Here is a 16,364-nt window from a genome sequence, read left to right as displayed (position 1 = left end):
AATATGTGCTATAATTCTGGAGGTTTTTGAGTAAAACAATCCTTATTGTATTTATTCAAGTGAAATTAAATCCCATTTTTTCCAAAGACACCTTTAAACAAAACAGTTATGTACAATTGATAGTTAAAAATGTCCTAAAGCAGAACAGAATATTTAATGGGAGGGGTTCAGTTTTTTTAATGACTTTGACGTATATGTTGCAGTCGCACTATCATGCTGTTTGAAAGATGCTTGGAGAAGAACTGAATGATTGTTTTTGCCAAAGGGGAGCGATCATCGTCATGGTTGTTGCCGTCATTATCGCCAGCTTGATTGAAAGTCGACTTGAGAAAAAGGTTATGTAAAACCATAAAACAGCCAGTAAATGTTCCACAAATTGCGCAAGGTAAATAAATAATTCATCCACACAAGCCGTTGTTTTAAATTTTATTACAACTCTGTATGCTGACATCTGATCATAAAGTACAGTCACCCGTTAAATCATTCTGATGCACCATTGTGATATTTTTTTCCAGGAATAAATACAGTTGCTCTCACACACAAAGAAAAAACTACCTTTTGTAGAATAAAAACCTGGGCTTCCATTATTTCCAGTGTCTGAGCGATACACTGCAATAATCAGTGGGTTCCTAATTCCAGAAGCTGTGGTATACAGCAAAATTTCACAATTGTTTTTACTTGAAACGGAAAAGGAACATATTTTGCTACTCCTGATGAGATTCTCCAGGATTAGTATATAATATTATAAGTTTTAAGTGCCCATTATTCTGTGAAATGTCCTTATCTTTGTTCTGATATTTAACAAGTTGCACAAGAATGTTGAAATTAGCTCGTTAAATAGTTGGGCTATCTGCTCCGGTAACCAACCTCTAGGCAGCTGCTTAACCAAGCTTGCCAACCGTTGTTTTAAAGTCTAATTTGCAAGAACGGTTGGTGGCTCGCCTTTAAGTTTTAGAAGAAAACTTTTTCATTTTAATTCCAGACCACCTTAGTAACCTTTTTTTTAGCCAGCCCACCAATATTTGAGGGGGCTCTGTCACACTAATCTCCCAACAGTGGCAGGAACCTCCTTTAACTCCTTTAACTTTTGCAGTAGGAGAGCCGTGATGAAGATGAAAAGACTGTTTGAAATCAGACATTTTTTAAAAACCTTGTTACCTTGATACAGGCAACCTGCCAATGATTATTCATTATGTTTCAATATCCAGTCTTTGATGTTCTGCTTCTGTCTGCAACTCGGTGACCTGCGGTGATGTTTACCAGCCACTGACCTGAAAACTTAAACTTGTACTTTAATAGATGCTTACTGCATTCTGAAATGTCAGAATATATGTGACATGGTTGCAAAAGCGCTGGGACAAATAAAAGAGCAGCCCTCTTGAATGCTCCCGTTTCCTTTCGAGATCTGCAGGTTTTTCAAAAGAGAGAAGTCTGTCAGGTCTGGTAAGCAAGAAAACAACTAAACTAAAGTAACGACATGCAGCAAAGGAACCAAAAACAGCACTCCAGATGGCCTGTGGCCTCTGTTTTTGGAGTGCCTGCTCTAATCGCTGCGCTACGTGACGCTCAACAATTTTAACATTTATTGTGTCAAGACGACCTTGTAAAATAACTTGCTGCATATTTTTTTTTTTTTTTTTACCAGTTACTAACATTCTAAAAAAAATAGCCACGGTATTGTGGTTAAAAACGAGAGAAGTCTACAATTTGTGATGAATCATTTGACTTTTAGTCAAACTAACAAAACGTAAAGTGCACAAGCAAACTAAGAGCCTGACACTTTAGGGTAAAAATAAAAATAGCTGGCTATAAGGGCGATCTGCTAGACCCAGAATATATATTGGTATGAAAGTCTGTCAGTTAAGGTGACTTTTTTTTCTCAATAACCATGCACATTAATTGTAATGATTAATTTTAGGGAATAAACATATTGATCACTTGCAGTGCTACATTTATTCTGCAGGGGCAGCAGAACATGTGACAATCAGGTTAATCGTAATTTGAATTGACAGGTCAAACTTATGATCACCATATGAAACAATGTCGTCTAAAAAAAAAAAAACTCCAAAAAGTGTTCTCTCTTCACCTTTATTCTTATAAATGTCTGCAGTGAGTTCACACCACTTTTCTCGGGACAAGCTGCTCTCATAAGTACCAAGCAAACAGCAACCCCTTTCACCTGCCCAGAACGTCTCCCAACTAAAAAGTGCGACCTCCCAAAGTGACGGTTAATCCAGTCAGGCTGACCCGTCTTCAAGCAAATCATGTAGAAGTGCTGAAAAGAGTCTCAAAAGCCAATTTTCCCCTCCAAATTCCTTTCTTTGCCAACTCTTCTTTCAGGTGTAAAACAGGACCTTTGATTGAAATGTGGCATTGAGAATGGTACATTAAGCAGTCAGCTTAGCATATTCCTTACTTTAGGCAATGTTGTGAACATAACAGCTAGCTGCTTCTGTGCTGAGCTGACTATGTGCACAATTTGGTCACTTGGTGCTCGATACTAGCCATGGTGTTGGTTGTTAGCTTCAAAAACATGTCAATACCTCTCTCAGCTAGTGCCAGAGTAAAGTATCAATTACAGGTTGTATTTACAATTATTGTAAATTATTGTATTGTATTTACAATTACAAACACTTCAGAAATTAGGGTAGCAAAGAAATTGCACTATGAATGCTAACAATAAATGTGTCTTTTAAGTCTGTTTTGTTTTTTTTCACAATAAAGACTATAAATTGGATGCTAAAGAAAAAAAAAGTTACAAATAATAAAGTCAGTTTGATAAATGTTTGGTTTGGTTAGGTCAACAGAATTGTGAACCAGTATGTAGTTGGTTAAAACAAATTAAATGTAATTCAACTAGTTATTAAGGTTAATCGACAAAAAAACAATATGAATACTGAATAAAATAACTAAACAAATAAAAACAAATTGACGAGAAACCTCGACTAGTGGGTAAGTAAAGGGATAGATGGATTAATAAATATAGTCATATAACCAAATAACAAAAAACAAATAAGTGAATTAATAAATCAACAGAGAAATATCTTAACTCATGGTTAATACATTAGAAAATACGTGGCTACAGGAATAGATAGATATCAGAGCAACCATAAATTGAACTAACTGAAAAAAAATATAAATGTCACATTTGTAAGAATCAGGAAGATCACTTTTATACAAGATTACTAAAAATGCAGTTTGAGTTCGTACCAGGTGGGATTTACAGTCCTCTTGAAGAAAAAAGAAATTTCCCTTGTTGAGAGGCGGCACAATTGCATGGTTAAGCAGTGATTACCAATGTGGATAAATAGCTGTGATAAAGGGGTGAATCTGGACACAGAGAAACTGTTCTCCCCCACTAATAGCTAAATAAGCGGCTGTAATCTATCAGGTCTTGATTTTCTAGCAGCTGCTCGACTATTTGCTAATAACATAAATACAGATTACACTCTCTTTTTTTTTTCTTGCAAAAAATCTGAGCAAATGGCGTACAAGCTGTAGAAATGTCTATAAATAATGTGATATAATACATTGCGAGGAAAGCGTTTTTTTTTTTTTTCTTCTTCGTGTTTTTCTCCACGGGCTACAAACACACTCAGGAACCTGCTTCTCAAAGTGCCAAGTGTCGAGAATACAGCACTAATTAGAGACTAGTATCCTCAGGGGTTTTCTTTTAATGATCACCCTGTGAATCATAGCTCATTTACTATTCTCTTGTATTTCTTTATTTTATTGTTTTAATTCCACTTTTGCCATATTGCAAGCACACAGCGACTTTAAAAGGTGGCCATACCCCGACCATTTTACACTTATAACATTTGATCATTTTGTTGACATTGTATGTGACAGATCAAAATGTAGCTGAATTCACTACATTTGTGCACAGCAACAAGGAATTCTGCTTTGGTTCCATTTTGCTCTAAATAAAACATTTTAAAAAAGGGATCATATAAATTAGTTTTTTTGCTTTTTTTTTTTTACAAAAGAGGAAGACTAGTTTGTTTTATTTAAATAAAACCCAACACAACAAGTTCATCAAAGCGTGTGCAATTTAATCAGTTTAACTTCATCTGTTCTGTGAGGGACTCAAAGATTTTGCTGGGAGCATCGGTGAACAAATGACACCAAGGATCACAACAGATTATAGGCGAGTTTAAATGAGTTAGTTTGTAAAACAACCTATCAAGGTTTGATCGTGTAACAAATGGCTGTTCAATCCATCATCTAAAATATGTTTGTCCACCTAAACAGACAGGCTGACAAGAAGAACATTATTATAGACGTAGTAAAGAGGCCCTTGGTTAATTTTTTTAAATTCTTGGAATAAAGTAACTGTTGCTAGATGACTTCAGGCTGTGGAGGTTGTTCACCTTACAGATACACATTCTACCAGAGAAGCAGTATGCTGCATGTTTCAGATGTGAAATAGTGTCTGAATTTCTTCCCCTGCACGTCATCAGATGACGTCCAGTTTTTTAGACACTGGTTCTTAAAAACTGGAATGGGAAACCTGCGACTTAGAGGAAAAACATGTACATGTGTTAGAATGGCCTAGTCAAAGTCTCATTATTGAGAGTTGGTGGCAGAAGCCTTACGATGGCTGTTTGCAGACACTCTGTCCAATCTAATTGAGCTCGAGTTTCTTGCTGCGGAGAATGGGTGAAAGCTTCAGTATCTGGATGTGAATGCAATTGCACAATATACTTGTTTTTTACTCTTATTAAAAGAAAAAAAAAATAGAAAACCATGTATCTATCTGTTTTTTCCCGATTCACAATTTCACACACCTTAGTGTCAGCCCAATAAAATACCTTAACACTGTTTCTAACAAGGTGTTTGAGCAATTTTGCATTTTCTTTTTCCATGAATCTCTTCCTGGTTTCAAGGTCTTTACAAATTGAGCCATATTTTAGGTGCTCCAGTTAAGTTATTACTGCTCCAGCTGCTGCCATGTTCCACTACAGCATCATTAATTGTGTTGCTCTTGGATTCCACATGTCATCTCACTCTCCACTGGTCAGCCCCTATGTGGCTCGGTTAGCATCTATTTCCTGCAGCCGTCCTTCAAAGCAAGACAAACTCAAACATGCAATCTCACAGGATGAGGAGATGCTTGCACACTGGCGGCAACCTGAATCGTCAAGGTTATAAGATGGCATGGTTCTTTTCCCCGCAGGGGGGATGGGGAGGTGGGACCAGCAAAAGCGACAGAGACGGAAAGTAGACGCCATGGGAAGGAGATTGAATAAGTGTTTGAAGGTAGCACAAAGAGAGCAGACAAGTGGTTGAAAAGAAAAGAGGGATGTTTAGAAATGGAACCTGTAATGATGGTTTGGGAGACACGAGTGCCGACCGAGGGAGATGATAGGGGGTGGGGAGGTGAGGAGGGGGGATAAAATGAGTGGGAATACAGAAGAGAGATGGGGGGCCCGCTGTGTCCTCCCCCATCCTTAGGCACATGCTATTCAAAGCCCTGTAATCTGTGTCATTAATTAAAAAGCTGATGGGATGGAGTTAAGGAGGAGGAGAGGGTGGGGGGGTCCACTCTTTAGCTCATTCTTTGAGACAGAAGGAAGGGCTGGGGAGTCTGAGGGGAGGGCGCTGCAGAAAATATTGCTGCCATTTTGCCATGAATCTCTATTAGTGCCTAATGATACCATTCTGATACCTCTCAACCATTAGTGTGAAATTGAGAAGCATTAATTATTCAAATGAAAATCCATACAGCTGCCGCTCACGTGACGAGGTCGGCGCACATCGGCGGCATCGGAGGATATTCAGTCGGAAGCAGATCGCACAAAAACTGACGGGAGGCGGAGGAGCCGTGTTTTTAGCTTTGTTTGCCTATCTACAGTTGATCCCAAAATTATCCCCTGAAGGATTTAGACGCATGTCTCCTAAAAGATGCAAACAATTTTGCGAAAGGAGTATCACTTTAAAAGAAAAGGTATTTCTTTATTTGAACATTGAAAATAACAACAATCTTCTAAAACCTTCTCAACAAGCAGTAGATTAATTGTGATTAGTATCACATGAATTAAATCCTTATAATTGCAGACCAGCTCTTGGCAGCTTCCCTCTACTAGTTTCACCGTTTATCTTCGGTAGTGAGCAGCAAGTTTTCAAGGTTGGAAAATTCATCTTATTAAATGCATCCTGCTTTTACTAGGTTGGACTGTTATATGTTTATTTATTTTCAGCAGAACAGCCTCAAGCCTTTGTTGCATAGATTGGTTTTAGATAATCTGCTTTAGTAAATGGCGCATTATCCTGAAAGAAGTAGCCATTAGAAGGTGGGTGGACTGGTCCAAGAGATGGACATGGTCAGCAACAATGCTTAGGTAGACTCTGTTAGTTGGTATTAAAGGGCCAGTGTATTGACAAAAAAAAAAAAAAATCCCCCATACCATTAAATCACCACCAGCTGATACAATACAGCCCATTCATTTTTGAATAGTTATGACTTTAATATTTGAACATCCTGTAGCTGTAAATGATACTCATTGAACCAGGTAATGATTTTCCAACCTGGGTGACCCAGTACTGCCGTACCCTGCTTTTTCTATAGAGTGTTGATGGACACTTTTAAAAGGCAGTTAAGGACTTTTTTATTTCATCGAAGCGTCAGAGAGACTGTCGTATGTGGGGAAAAATCTCAATGGGTCATCAATTTTCATACTCAGATCAGTCAATCTGACACCAGCAACCATGTCATGTTCAAAGTCACTCGGATTCTCTTTCTACCTCATTCCGAGGTTTGGTTAGAACTTTGATAAACCCTGTTCAATAGTTTTCAGAGGTTGAAACTTATTGAGTTTTTGCTGCTCTGTGATGGACCAATCTGCTTTTCATCTGCTGAACAAGCATACCTCATAAAGCGAACGGTGAGTGGATGTTGCACATGGAGTCGCAAACCGGTATTTTATTTGGACAGATTTTGCACATTTGTCAGCAGTGAGGAATGTCATGCGTGAACTCGGGAGCTGCTTCAGAAAGTTTAGAAATTGCCTTTAAATAGTATTTCTAATTACAGCTGCTCTAAGAAATTAATTTGCATCTTCAAAATCTGCCAAAATCTGACAAAACTTGGGACTTTCATTAGACAAAACAGGTTGGACTGGGCATCCTTTCTTGTTTGCTATTTGCACCAGTTTGAGCAAGATGTTAGTCATTCTTGGCCAATCTTAAGCTGAAATATCGTCAACGGTCTCATTCCTGTTGCTTTTGGCTATAAATAGGTAACAATCACTGCTGGTTATCTTCCCTCTCAAGCAAAAATGGAACCATTTTCTGGATTGAAGCAGCACCCACCTGGCCTTCCCACCACAAAAGCAGTTTGCAATCATTTGTAAAAAGGCGAGCTCAAGTAAAGCCTGCAGCTACTCGAAGCCCAAAACCTGACCAAACCTGACCAGACTGAATTTACGTAAGGACCACTTCAGTACTCAGGATATTCTACTCGGCTAATTTTCCCTAACGCTATTAAGTGTTTTAAATTTAATTGTGAGTAATGATGGACCGGTGAGTGATTAACCTTGGTCTCAATCTGTTATCATTACACAGATGTGTCTTCATCGTTTTCAACTATTTTTTTGCTTCCCAAAATTAAACCGAAGCTTTTTGCATCTGCCAAAGGGTTTTCAAAATGGTGAAATGAAATATTTTTTAAACATTCTATCAAATGTATGAGCGTGAAAGTAGATAAAGAATTATTTGTTAGAACTTCTGTAACTAGTTCTCAAGGACTTGTTTTGGTGAAATAATATTTTTTTCTTTACTGATGCAGGAATATATCTAAAGTGGTCTCTTTTATTAGAAATATTAAGTGTTCTTTGAGTGTCTTTCACATCCGAGACAGGGCACAAAAAAAAAAAAAGACAAGGAGTATTTGGGGGCGGGTGGCGGGGGGGGCAGAAGAGATGAGGGAGCCAAGTGCCTTTCAGTGACTCAGTGACGGCCGTGACCAAAATCGTATTAGGGTCACAATAGAGGTGGTGGGGTGGAGTAAAAAAGCTTTTCAAATAAATCAATTCTGCCTCTTTTTTTTTTTCCTTTCTCCACCACTCCTCGTGTCTCCAGCTTGAGCAAAACGTGGACACGCGAGAGCCGTACTTCTCACTTATATTTCCGTCTGAGGAAGAAACATGATCGGACATGACGTGAACAAATTGCTCTGAATGCACAAACGGGCTGGCCGTGCTGCAACCCACCTTGGTGTCTTCCGGTCAAAGGAAGAGCCGGCGTTGCTGGACCAAAGCCCGGGGAGCGCTGTGTTTCCTCGTTGGGGGATTTCATCCACATCCTTTACTCCCTTTCTCACACCATCTCCCCCGGTGATTGCATCGTATACTGGCTTCTCACATCCCCACCACTAATGCCTTTTTTTATAGATCATTACCCCTGCTCTCCCCTCGTCACTGTTAGCGATCGCTCAATCAGAAACACAGGCCTCCCCCGTGGTCTTTGCTATGTGGCGGCTGCCCCGGGGAGGCGAGGAGGCGTCGATCAGGGCACGTTTAGGCTGTTTGCTTTGATTTGATGCATGGGGGTCCACATGCAGCTCCATGTTTAGTGAATTGTGCGCAGCCCTAAGCAACTGTTGCTCGTGCTAGCTGCGAGCTTATTGCGCCTAAGCGACGGCTCGAGTGCTCGCTGTTAATGAGGTGTCTCGCTGTACCGGTGCAGGACTTTATGATCTGACAAACGGGACAACTTGTTGAGAGGTTCTCCCTATTATTTCTCCCTCTTTTTTCCCCACTCGCCTGCCTGATTCTCTTCATCTCATTGGCCCGCTGCCTCGCAATAATATAGTTCTCATCTAATAACTTTCCCATCTTTTAAACTTCACCCTCCCTTCACCTAGCTGCTGACCTCCATGCCTCACTCTGTTGCACTCTCTGGAGGAGAGCACTCCTGTAAGCTCTGGTACCAGAGGTTAATCCTATCTTATTAGATGCTGGATTACTGGAGGGAAAGGAGCTGAACCCGCTATGCTGGCTGGATGCTAACCTGAACCTGTAAATGGGAGAGATAGCCAAAATGCTATGGCTGACTTAAGGGGCTTGTCTAAGTGACAGAGATCCGGCTCTTTGTTGTTACAAGTTTATTTCCATTTCTTGAGAGATATGTACGAGATTGTACAAGCTTTATCAAGAGGTGTTTTGGAGGGCATTGCCAAAGTGTCCATAGTATCCATTACCATTCCATGATGCATGGTTTTCAAAATAGTTTGCAAATAGAAACGTGAAATATGTGTCATGCGTCTCCATCCTCGTCCCTGGTGGTTCTACAAGTTACAACAGTTGCAAGATGCTATTTCTAAAGTATGTCTCTACAAGGTTTGCAGGTCTAAAGGCTGAAGTTTTTGTCGATTTTTCTCTGCAAAGTAACCAAAGGTTATTTAATGTCCTCAATGGGGAGGGGCAATGTGTCACAATGCCCCTCCCCATTGTGACACAAGTACATGTTTTGATATTACCCATTCTATTATATCTACGGCTGTATGTTTGTTGTACCGTTGAAAGTTCTGCCCCAACAGGGTTTTTTTCTTACTTTTAGCAGCATCTGACTTGTACTAAGGAAGTTAATATTTGTAATGTAACAAAATATGAAAAATTGCTTGTGCAAGACACTTTTTGTGTGGTTACCCACAGCAATCAGTTTTGACTTATTTCAAACTTTTTTCATTGAAATAACCCCATCAATGTGAACCGTCAGTGGTTGTGCACAATAATGGGGATTGTTTTAGTTCAGTAACTCTGAACTAAATTTGAATAAAAGTCTTTCCACACGAAGCCAATTAATGTATTCATTTATAGAAAAACATACTTTCACACCAAAAAATCCTTAAATAATTGTCCAAATCTTTAACAAAACATTTTATTTTCATATAACACCGTTTCTCGGTTTTCTTCTCTTTTTAAATGCAGGTTAAGCTCCTCATTACCTCTGATGAATGTGATTTTCTCTAATGCTCGAATCATAAGTTCAACTCTACAGACTCCTTTGATAAGTCCATGGACTTTATATTCCCTTGAAGCGTTTTGCGGATGAATCTGTGAGGAAGCATACATAGAGGCACCAGACTGATGGTTTTGCCCTGTTTAATATTTATTCTTCTCTATCATTCGGTTTGCACATGTTTGATTTGGAACTCTACATCTGGTTGTAGATAAATATTCCAAGACGTGTAAAAATCCTTAATATGGACAAATGGTTTATTGCTCTAACGTAGCTTCGCACTGAAAAAATTAGAAAATCCAGCCCTTAATTTGACTCAGTTTTTATTCAGTGGTGAAAATATTTCTGGGAACGATTGTATTTTTTATAAAATCCCCCTTGCAATCATTAATGTGACCCTGGCAAGTCCTGTGAAACAAAAGTAATAAAGCTTTTTTTTTATTATAAATTTGAGCAGTATTTATCTGAATTTTTAGATATTAATAATATTTCCCTGTTTCCTCTCGGGTAAACAAGTTACGTGACACAAAGGTGAAGTTGTTTTCGCCGCTCTTGAAATTAGAAGACATGTTCAAGAAAATCACATGGGTACGAGACAGTACCTACCTGCATATCCACTGTTAAAGTTAGAAGCTTGAAACATCTTGGAACTGCGATAAACGAGGCTGGACAAGACCACGCACACCAAAGAGGACGGTAAGGGAAGTAAAAAAAAAAAAAAGGAAGCAAATCTCCAAAGATCATTTACAGAGGAGTGCAACAAATGTTCTGGTGTGAGATTATTGATTTTCTGCGGCACCGCTAGGTTTTGAAGGTGCTGTATTCGAGTCAAGAATTTATTTTGTCAACTTCTGATGAGCAAAAAAATGTTTGCTGATTGACTAAAGAGAGAGAAGTTTATGTTTCAGTGTGAAAAAACATAACCATAAAAATGATGGAAATTATTATTATGTGCTGGTTAGCAGTCAAGTTGTACTACTCAATGTAAATGTAGACAAGAAGATCATTTGACAATAAGTTTTGCTCTTAAGTCGATGTTTAGACCTTTTCTAGCAACTGATTTTGAGACATAAACACTGATGAACTGAATCACCGTCCTTTAATTCAGATTAGAGAAAATGGCACAAAACCTTTATTTCCAGACAATAATATGGCATTTTGGAGGTCATCATGTCTCAATGAGAACTTTTTATTTTAAGATGATTTTTCAGTTTAACCAGGTGTGGAGTTTTGTGATTTTTAATTTCCCCCCCCCCCTGGGTCGTGTTCAACTGAGATTTAAGCAAGATGACTTGGAGGTCTTTAAAATCAAAACTTTAGACCATTGCTGTATTATTACATTACAGAAGCATTCCTTAATTTCATTTGAAACTCTTTAATATTCCAGATGATGCACAGTTTTATTGTTGTTTCTCATTTGATCTTGCCTCCTTTTCAGCAAGCATCTTCTCTGGTTTCATATTTTGCTTCTCCTCTGGAATCTTATAATCAAATATTTACTGGGGTTTTTTTTCTTCCACTAACCCAGTTCTTCTCTTGTTCTTTTATTTGACAGTTCCTACAGTAATTAATCTGTTCTCTATTTTTCTCTTTCTTTCTCCCCCTTCATGCCTAAAAATAGAAGTGGAACAAAAAGGTAACTAAATGCCAACAACTTTTGTTTTTTGTTTGTTTTTTTCACCTGCTTTTCCATTCTGTGCTTTTGCATGTTCTGGTGATGGGCCGCTGCAGATGGTTTCTGGCATTTTTTATATCGCTGTTGGTCAGTCGGGTTATATATGCACACTTCTGAAGGTTAACTGCATTCAACATCAATGTGACTCCCACTAATATTTGGTTGAAAGTCCCCTAGAAAGGAGAGCCAAAAGTCAAAGGTTTATTGTAGTTTTTAACAAATGTTTGGTGTTTGTGCACAGATCTAGCTTTTAATCATAGTTCTAGATAAGTCAGGCCATCCAGAGGGTTAATGATGGCCGACTTTATTGACTCCAACACTGTTTTTATTTTATATTTTGTCTTTTTATCCTCTTTAGACACCTAATTTTGTCCAATGTTTCACTTGTCTAGCTCTTGATTTGAAATGAAGTTATATTTTTTTGGTTTTGGGTTTGCTGTCCAGTTAGAGCACCTGATTTCTTGCGATTGAATAGTGTGAATCTAGTTCTCTATTTTTATTATTCCGTTCAAGTTGTACACTGAACAAGTACCATTTGGCAGTGAATCAGATTCCTCAGTATGCTTCAGCTACTCCCATGCTTAATACTTGGTGTTCTCTGGTTTGAAAGCCTCATCTTAAAACCTTCTTACCCGCTTCTTATTATTGTGGTTAAATAGCTTAACATTTTTCCTCATCTGATCCTAAAATATTTTCTGAAGAGGCTTTTGTCATATTCATGTAAGAAGTTGAACATTTCAGTGTGCATGGGGTGTCAAATTTGTCTGTTTAATTTGCTTTTCTCCTTCTAAGTCCACGTTAACGTACAATACCAAATACAGATGCACTTAAAAATGTTGGAATTTATAAAGTTGGCACCATAAAGCATCTGAAAACACCGTTAGACAAACTGCAGTGAAAATCTGTAGGTCTTATTTATAAGTTAGATTATTGCCACTTAAATCAACCTATAGAAATGAGATTCAACAATTCAAAACAAAAAAAAAAGAGCGAATAAACATCCAGCAAGAAATAGGAGCTTGTTGATTAATTCATTATACCTGTGGTTAAAATGCAACTTGCCAAGTTACATTTAACCAAATTTTAATTGGGGTGTGGGAGTTTATTTAGGTTTTTAACTTTAATATTGATCATGTGTGTATTAGAGTAAGTCAACAGGAAATCCAATCAACAATAATGTGTACCCAATTCTTACTTTTATTTTTAAATATTAAAACTACATGATCATCACAGACTTGAAAAACTGTTGAAACAAATCTCTAAAATTCCCAAACTAATACCTCCATTCTCCTGATTATTGTTCGCCTGAGCAGAACTTTAAATTCAAGAGTGAGAAAGTATCGTTTGATATAAAAGTTAAACATCTTCTCCCAAATTCTTCACGCTGCTGTAATTTTTAACATCTGCACATAAAATAGGTGATTCACATACAGTGTATGATAATTTCTGCACGTGAAAAATGCTGCTACAAGCCTGCTCCCGGTGGAAATCCCATAACGCCGACATGTTTTTATTCCCTGCAATAACGGAAAATTATTCCAACTCTGCTTTATCAGCTGCATACTATTAAAGCAGAAAGCTATATGGCATGATCAATAGCTTGTCCGATGGGCTGTCAGCATATTTCAGATAGCTCTAACGCGATGATGGCTATAACCTTCAGGGACTTGCCAGTCAATACAGGAGATAGATTATTGCAGTTGCAATCTTACATTATCAGCAGTGTATGAAGCTGGACTATATATTCTAAAACTTCTGAAATGAAACTGAAAGATTGAAGCTGGAGATGAGAGTGAAATCAAACTTTAATGGCTGGAGCAGGGAGTTTCAGGCTAATGTAAATATCTTCTTTTTTTTAATTTTGGCAAAAATAATAATGTCAAATATAAGTTGCTAAGGAAAAAAGAAAAACAAAAACATGAAAGCTACATCTGTTTTGCTCTTCTAATATCTTTCATGCGCAAACCTTCCATTTCTCCTGTCACATCATTAAAAAGCACCTTTATTCACAACCCACGTTGAGCCCAGAGTGCTGTCAGAACAAAGCATACAGACTCTGACCTCATAACCTAGCACGTCTTGAGTTTTTTTTTATTATTATTATTTTACTTCTCCCAAGCAGAGAAAACTGCTCCCTCAGCATTTAGCGGTGCAAACGTTGAGATGTGTGCTGAGGCTCTGTGTCACCGCGACGCATCTCGGCGCGTTTTTCACCCTGCAGGTAGACAACATGTTTAATCTTGGGAGATTACATAAAGGGGGGGGGGGGTAAAAAGGGGCCTCTGTCTTCCCCCGTCTCTTTCTCCCCCTTCAGAGCTGGCAGCTTGCGGGAGCTCCAAGCTGTCGGCGCTCTGTCAGGCTGCTGCCCCATTTTTACTCAAATCAGCCATCTCACCCTGCTCGCACACACTCTGGGCCCAATCGTGATTTCATTTCGCTATCTTTCTTTGTGTTGAATATTGTATTTATAAGTCTACATTTCAAAGGGTAATTTACTGTGACTTTGCAGGCATTGTAACTGAGAATTCAGATGTCACCTTTTAGAAAAGAGAAAATCACTACTGCCACAGTCCACAGTAATCAATAGCTAACTGAAATTGGCTTCTTTTTTTTAACAAATGGTGCTTTCTATTGACCATCCTTGGCTTTGCTTGATTAGACTGGAGCACTAACCAGTTTACATATGATTAGTGTGTGTGTGGGGGTAGGGGATGCGGGGAGGCTGTAAATCATAACTCCGATTAAAAACGTCATTCAGATGAAATAATGGAAAAGCAGTCATTATAGAAATGATGTCACAGTAATTCATTTATTTATTTTTCTTTTGATTTGTTTTCATTTTCTCAAAGAGCCTGCCTTGGCCAATAATTGCCACAGAGCCATTCATCAAAAATTTTGGGATGTGCGTGCTTGCTTAATGCTTTTTTTTTCCAAACTCCCACTAACAAGAAAGCAGAAAATTAAATGAAGCCATTACCACTTCCACTTTTTTGTGTATATTTGCTTGTGTAGATAAGTTGTTGCATGTAGACAAAGGGGAAAAAAATAAAATAAAATTTGTGGTTGTGTGTAGGCGAGTATTGGTGCATGCTGTTAGTTTTTAGCAGTGCCTCTGACTCCACAGTGCTCATCAAGTCAGGAAACATAACCTTCACTAAGTTTATTATCCTCTTCCCTTCAAACAAGTCAAATTTATTTAGCAATTAAGTCAATAATTTTTTCAAGGTCAGGGAAACAACCTGAACTGGAAATAGTCCTTATCTTGGAAAAATTAAACTCCACAAAATGTTAAGGCCAGTTATGAAATCCCTCTTATTGTGTGCTGTCAAATAATACTTTCCATGATTTATCAAAAGGTATTTTCAAAAACGGTTCCGAGCTTTCTAGCATTTTTTAGCATTGTTCACAAAAGTAAATTATTGTACTAACCACAAAACCCAAGGAACGCAGGAGGCATATCAGGGACAAAGTTGCGGAGACTTTTAAGCACGTTAGCAAAGAAAAAGCATAGCTCAACATCTTATAAAGATGATTAAAGATACAGACAGGTTAATCTGGAGAACACATAGATATATCTACAGTTCAGGCAAGAACATCTGTTGACACCATGGCTATAAATTAGAATGTTTCCTGTCTCTGTCTTTCATGTGTTTCAATTGAACTAATTCCTGGCAATGTAACTCTGTGATTGTCTTTCCCCACTTTTGGCTCCTCAGTATTCCTGTGCCCAGGGCTTCTGCGCAGGGTGTACCAGAGCGAGCACCTGTTCGAGTCAGACCACCAGTCTGGAGCCTGGTGCAAGGATCCTCTCCAGGCTTCTGATAAGATCTACTACATGCCCTGGACTCCCTACCGTACGGACACGCTGACCGAATACTCCTCTAAAGAAGACTTCATTGCTGGGAGGCCAACAACAACCTACAAGCTGCCGCATCGTGTCGACGGTACGGGCTTCGTGGTCTACGACGGGGCGCTGTTCTTCAACAAGGAGCGCACGCGCAACATTGTCAAGTTTGACCTGCGGACTCGCATCAAGAGCGGCGAGGCTATCATCGCCAATGCCAACTACCACGATACCTCTCCCTACCGGTGGGGAGGAAAGTCAGACATTGACTTGGCTGTGGATGAGAATGGACTTTGGGTGATTTATGCCACCGAGCAAAACAACGGACGGATTGTCATCAGCCAGCTAAATCCCTACACGCTGCGAGTCGAAGGGACCTGGGACACGGCTTACGACAAGCGCTCGGCCTCCAACGCTTTCATGATCTGCGGGATCCTCTACGTAGTGAAGTCGGTCTATGAGGACGATGACAACGAAGCAACGGGGAACAAGATTGATTACATCTACAACACCGAGCTCAGTAAAGATGGCTTCCTGGACATACCTTTCCCCAATTCGTACCAGTACATTGCTGCTGTGGATTATAACCCCAGGGACAATCTGCTGTACGTGTGGAACAACTATCATGTCGTCAAGTACTCGCTGGACTTTGGGGCACTGGACAACAGACTTGGTAAGAAAGCATTTTTATTCTTTCACTTGATGCAATAACTGCCACATCATTACAAACAGTGATGGTTTTTCATATGAACAGTGTGACTTACCAACCAAAGAAGACCATTGGTGGTGTGTTCAGGTACCCTGACTGGTTTTCTACCACGCAGACCACAATGATGTAAATAGTTTTGAACGAAGGCATTCATCACTCAGTTCTGCAATAATAAA

General features: G+C 38.9%; 1 protein-coding gene across 22 annotated transcripts in view; it reads left to right on the top strand.

Moving 5' to 3' along the window:
* LOC103480667 (adhesion G protein-coupled receptor L3) overlaps positions 1-16,364 on the top strand; it is a 275,386-nt gene that overhangs the window by 159,842 nt on the left and 99,180 nt on the right. For 10 of the 22 annotated variants that reach the window (XM_081599528.1, XM_081599532.1, XM_081599529.1 and 7 more), the window contains 2 exons: positions 11,582-11,597; positions 15,344-16,152. In XM_081599528.1, coding sequence (XP_081455654.1) covers positions 11,582-11,597; positions 15,344-16,152 — 825 coding nt within the window. The remainder of the gene's footprint in view (positions 1-11,581; positions 11,598-15,343; positions 16,153-16,364) is intronic. The other 12 variants (XM_008435715.3, XM_008435721.3, XM_017310505.2 and 9 more) reach the window with 2 other exon arrangements.

This window comes from Poecilia reticulata, chromosome 18 (assembly GCF_904066995.2).
Source record: "Poecilia reticulata chromosome 18, P_reticulata-male-v2, whole genome shotgun sequence".
NCBI classification, from domain to species: Eukaryota; Metazoa; Chordata; class Actinopteri; order Cyprinodontiformes; family Poeciliidae; genus Poecilia; species Poecilia reticulata.
Note: the sequence above shows the minus strand (reverse complement) of the source record. Positions and strands in the feature narration are given on the sequence as shown.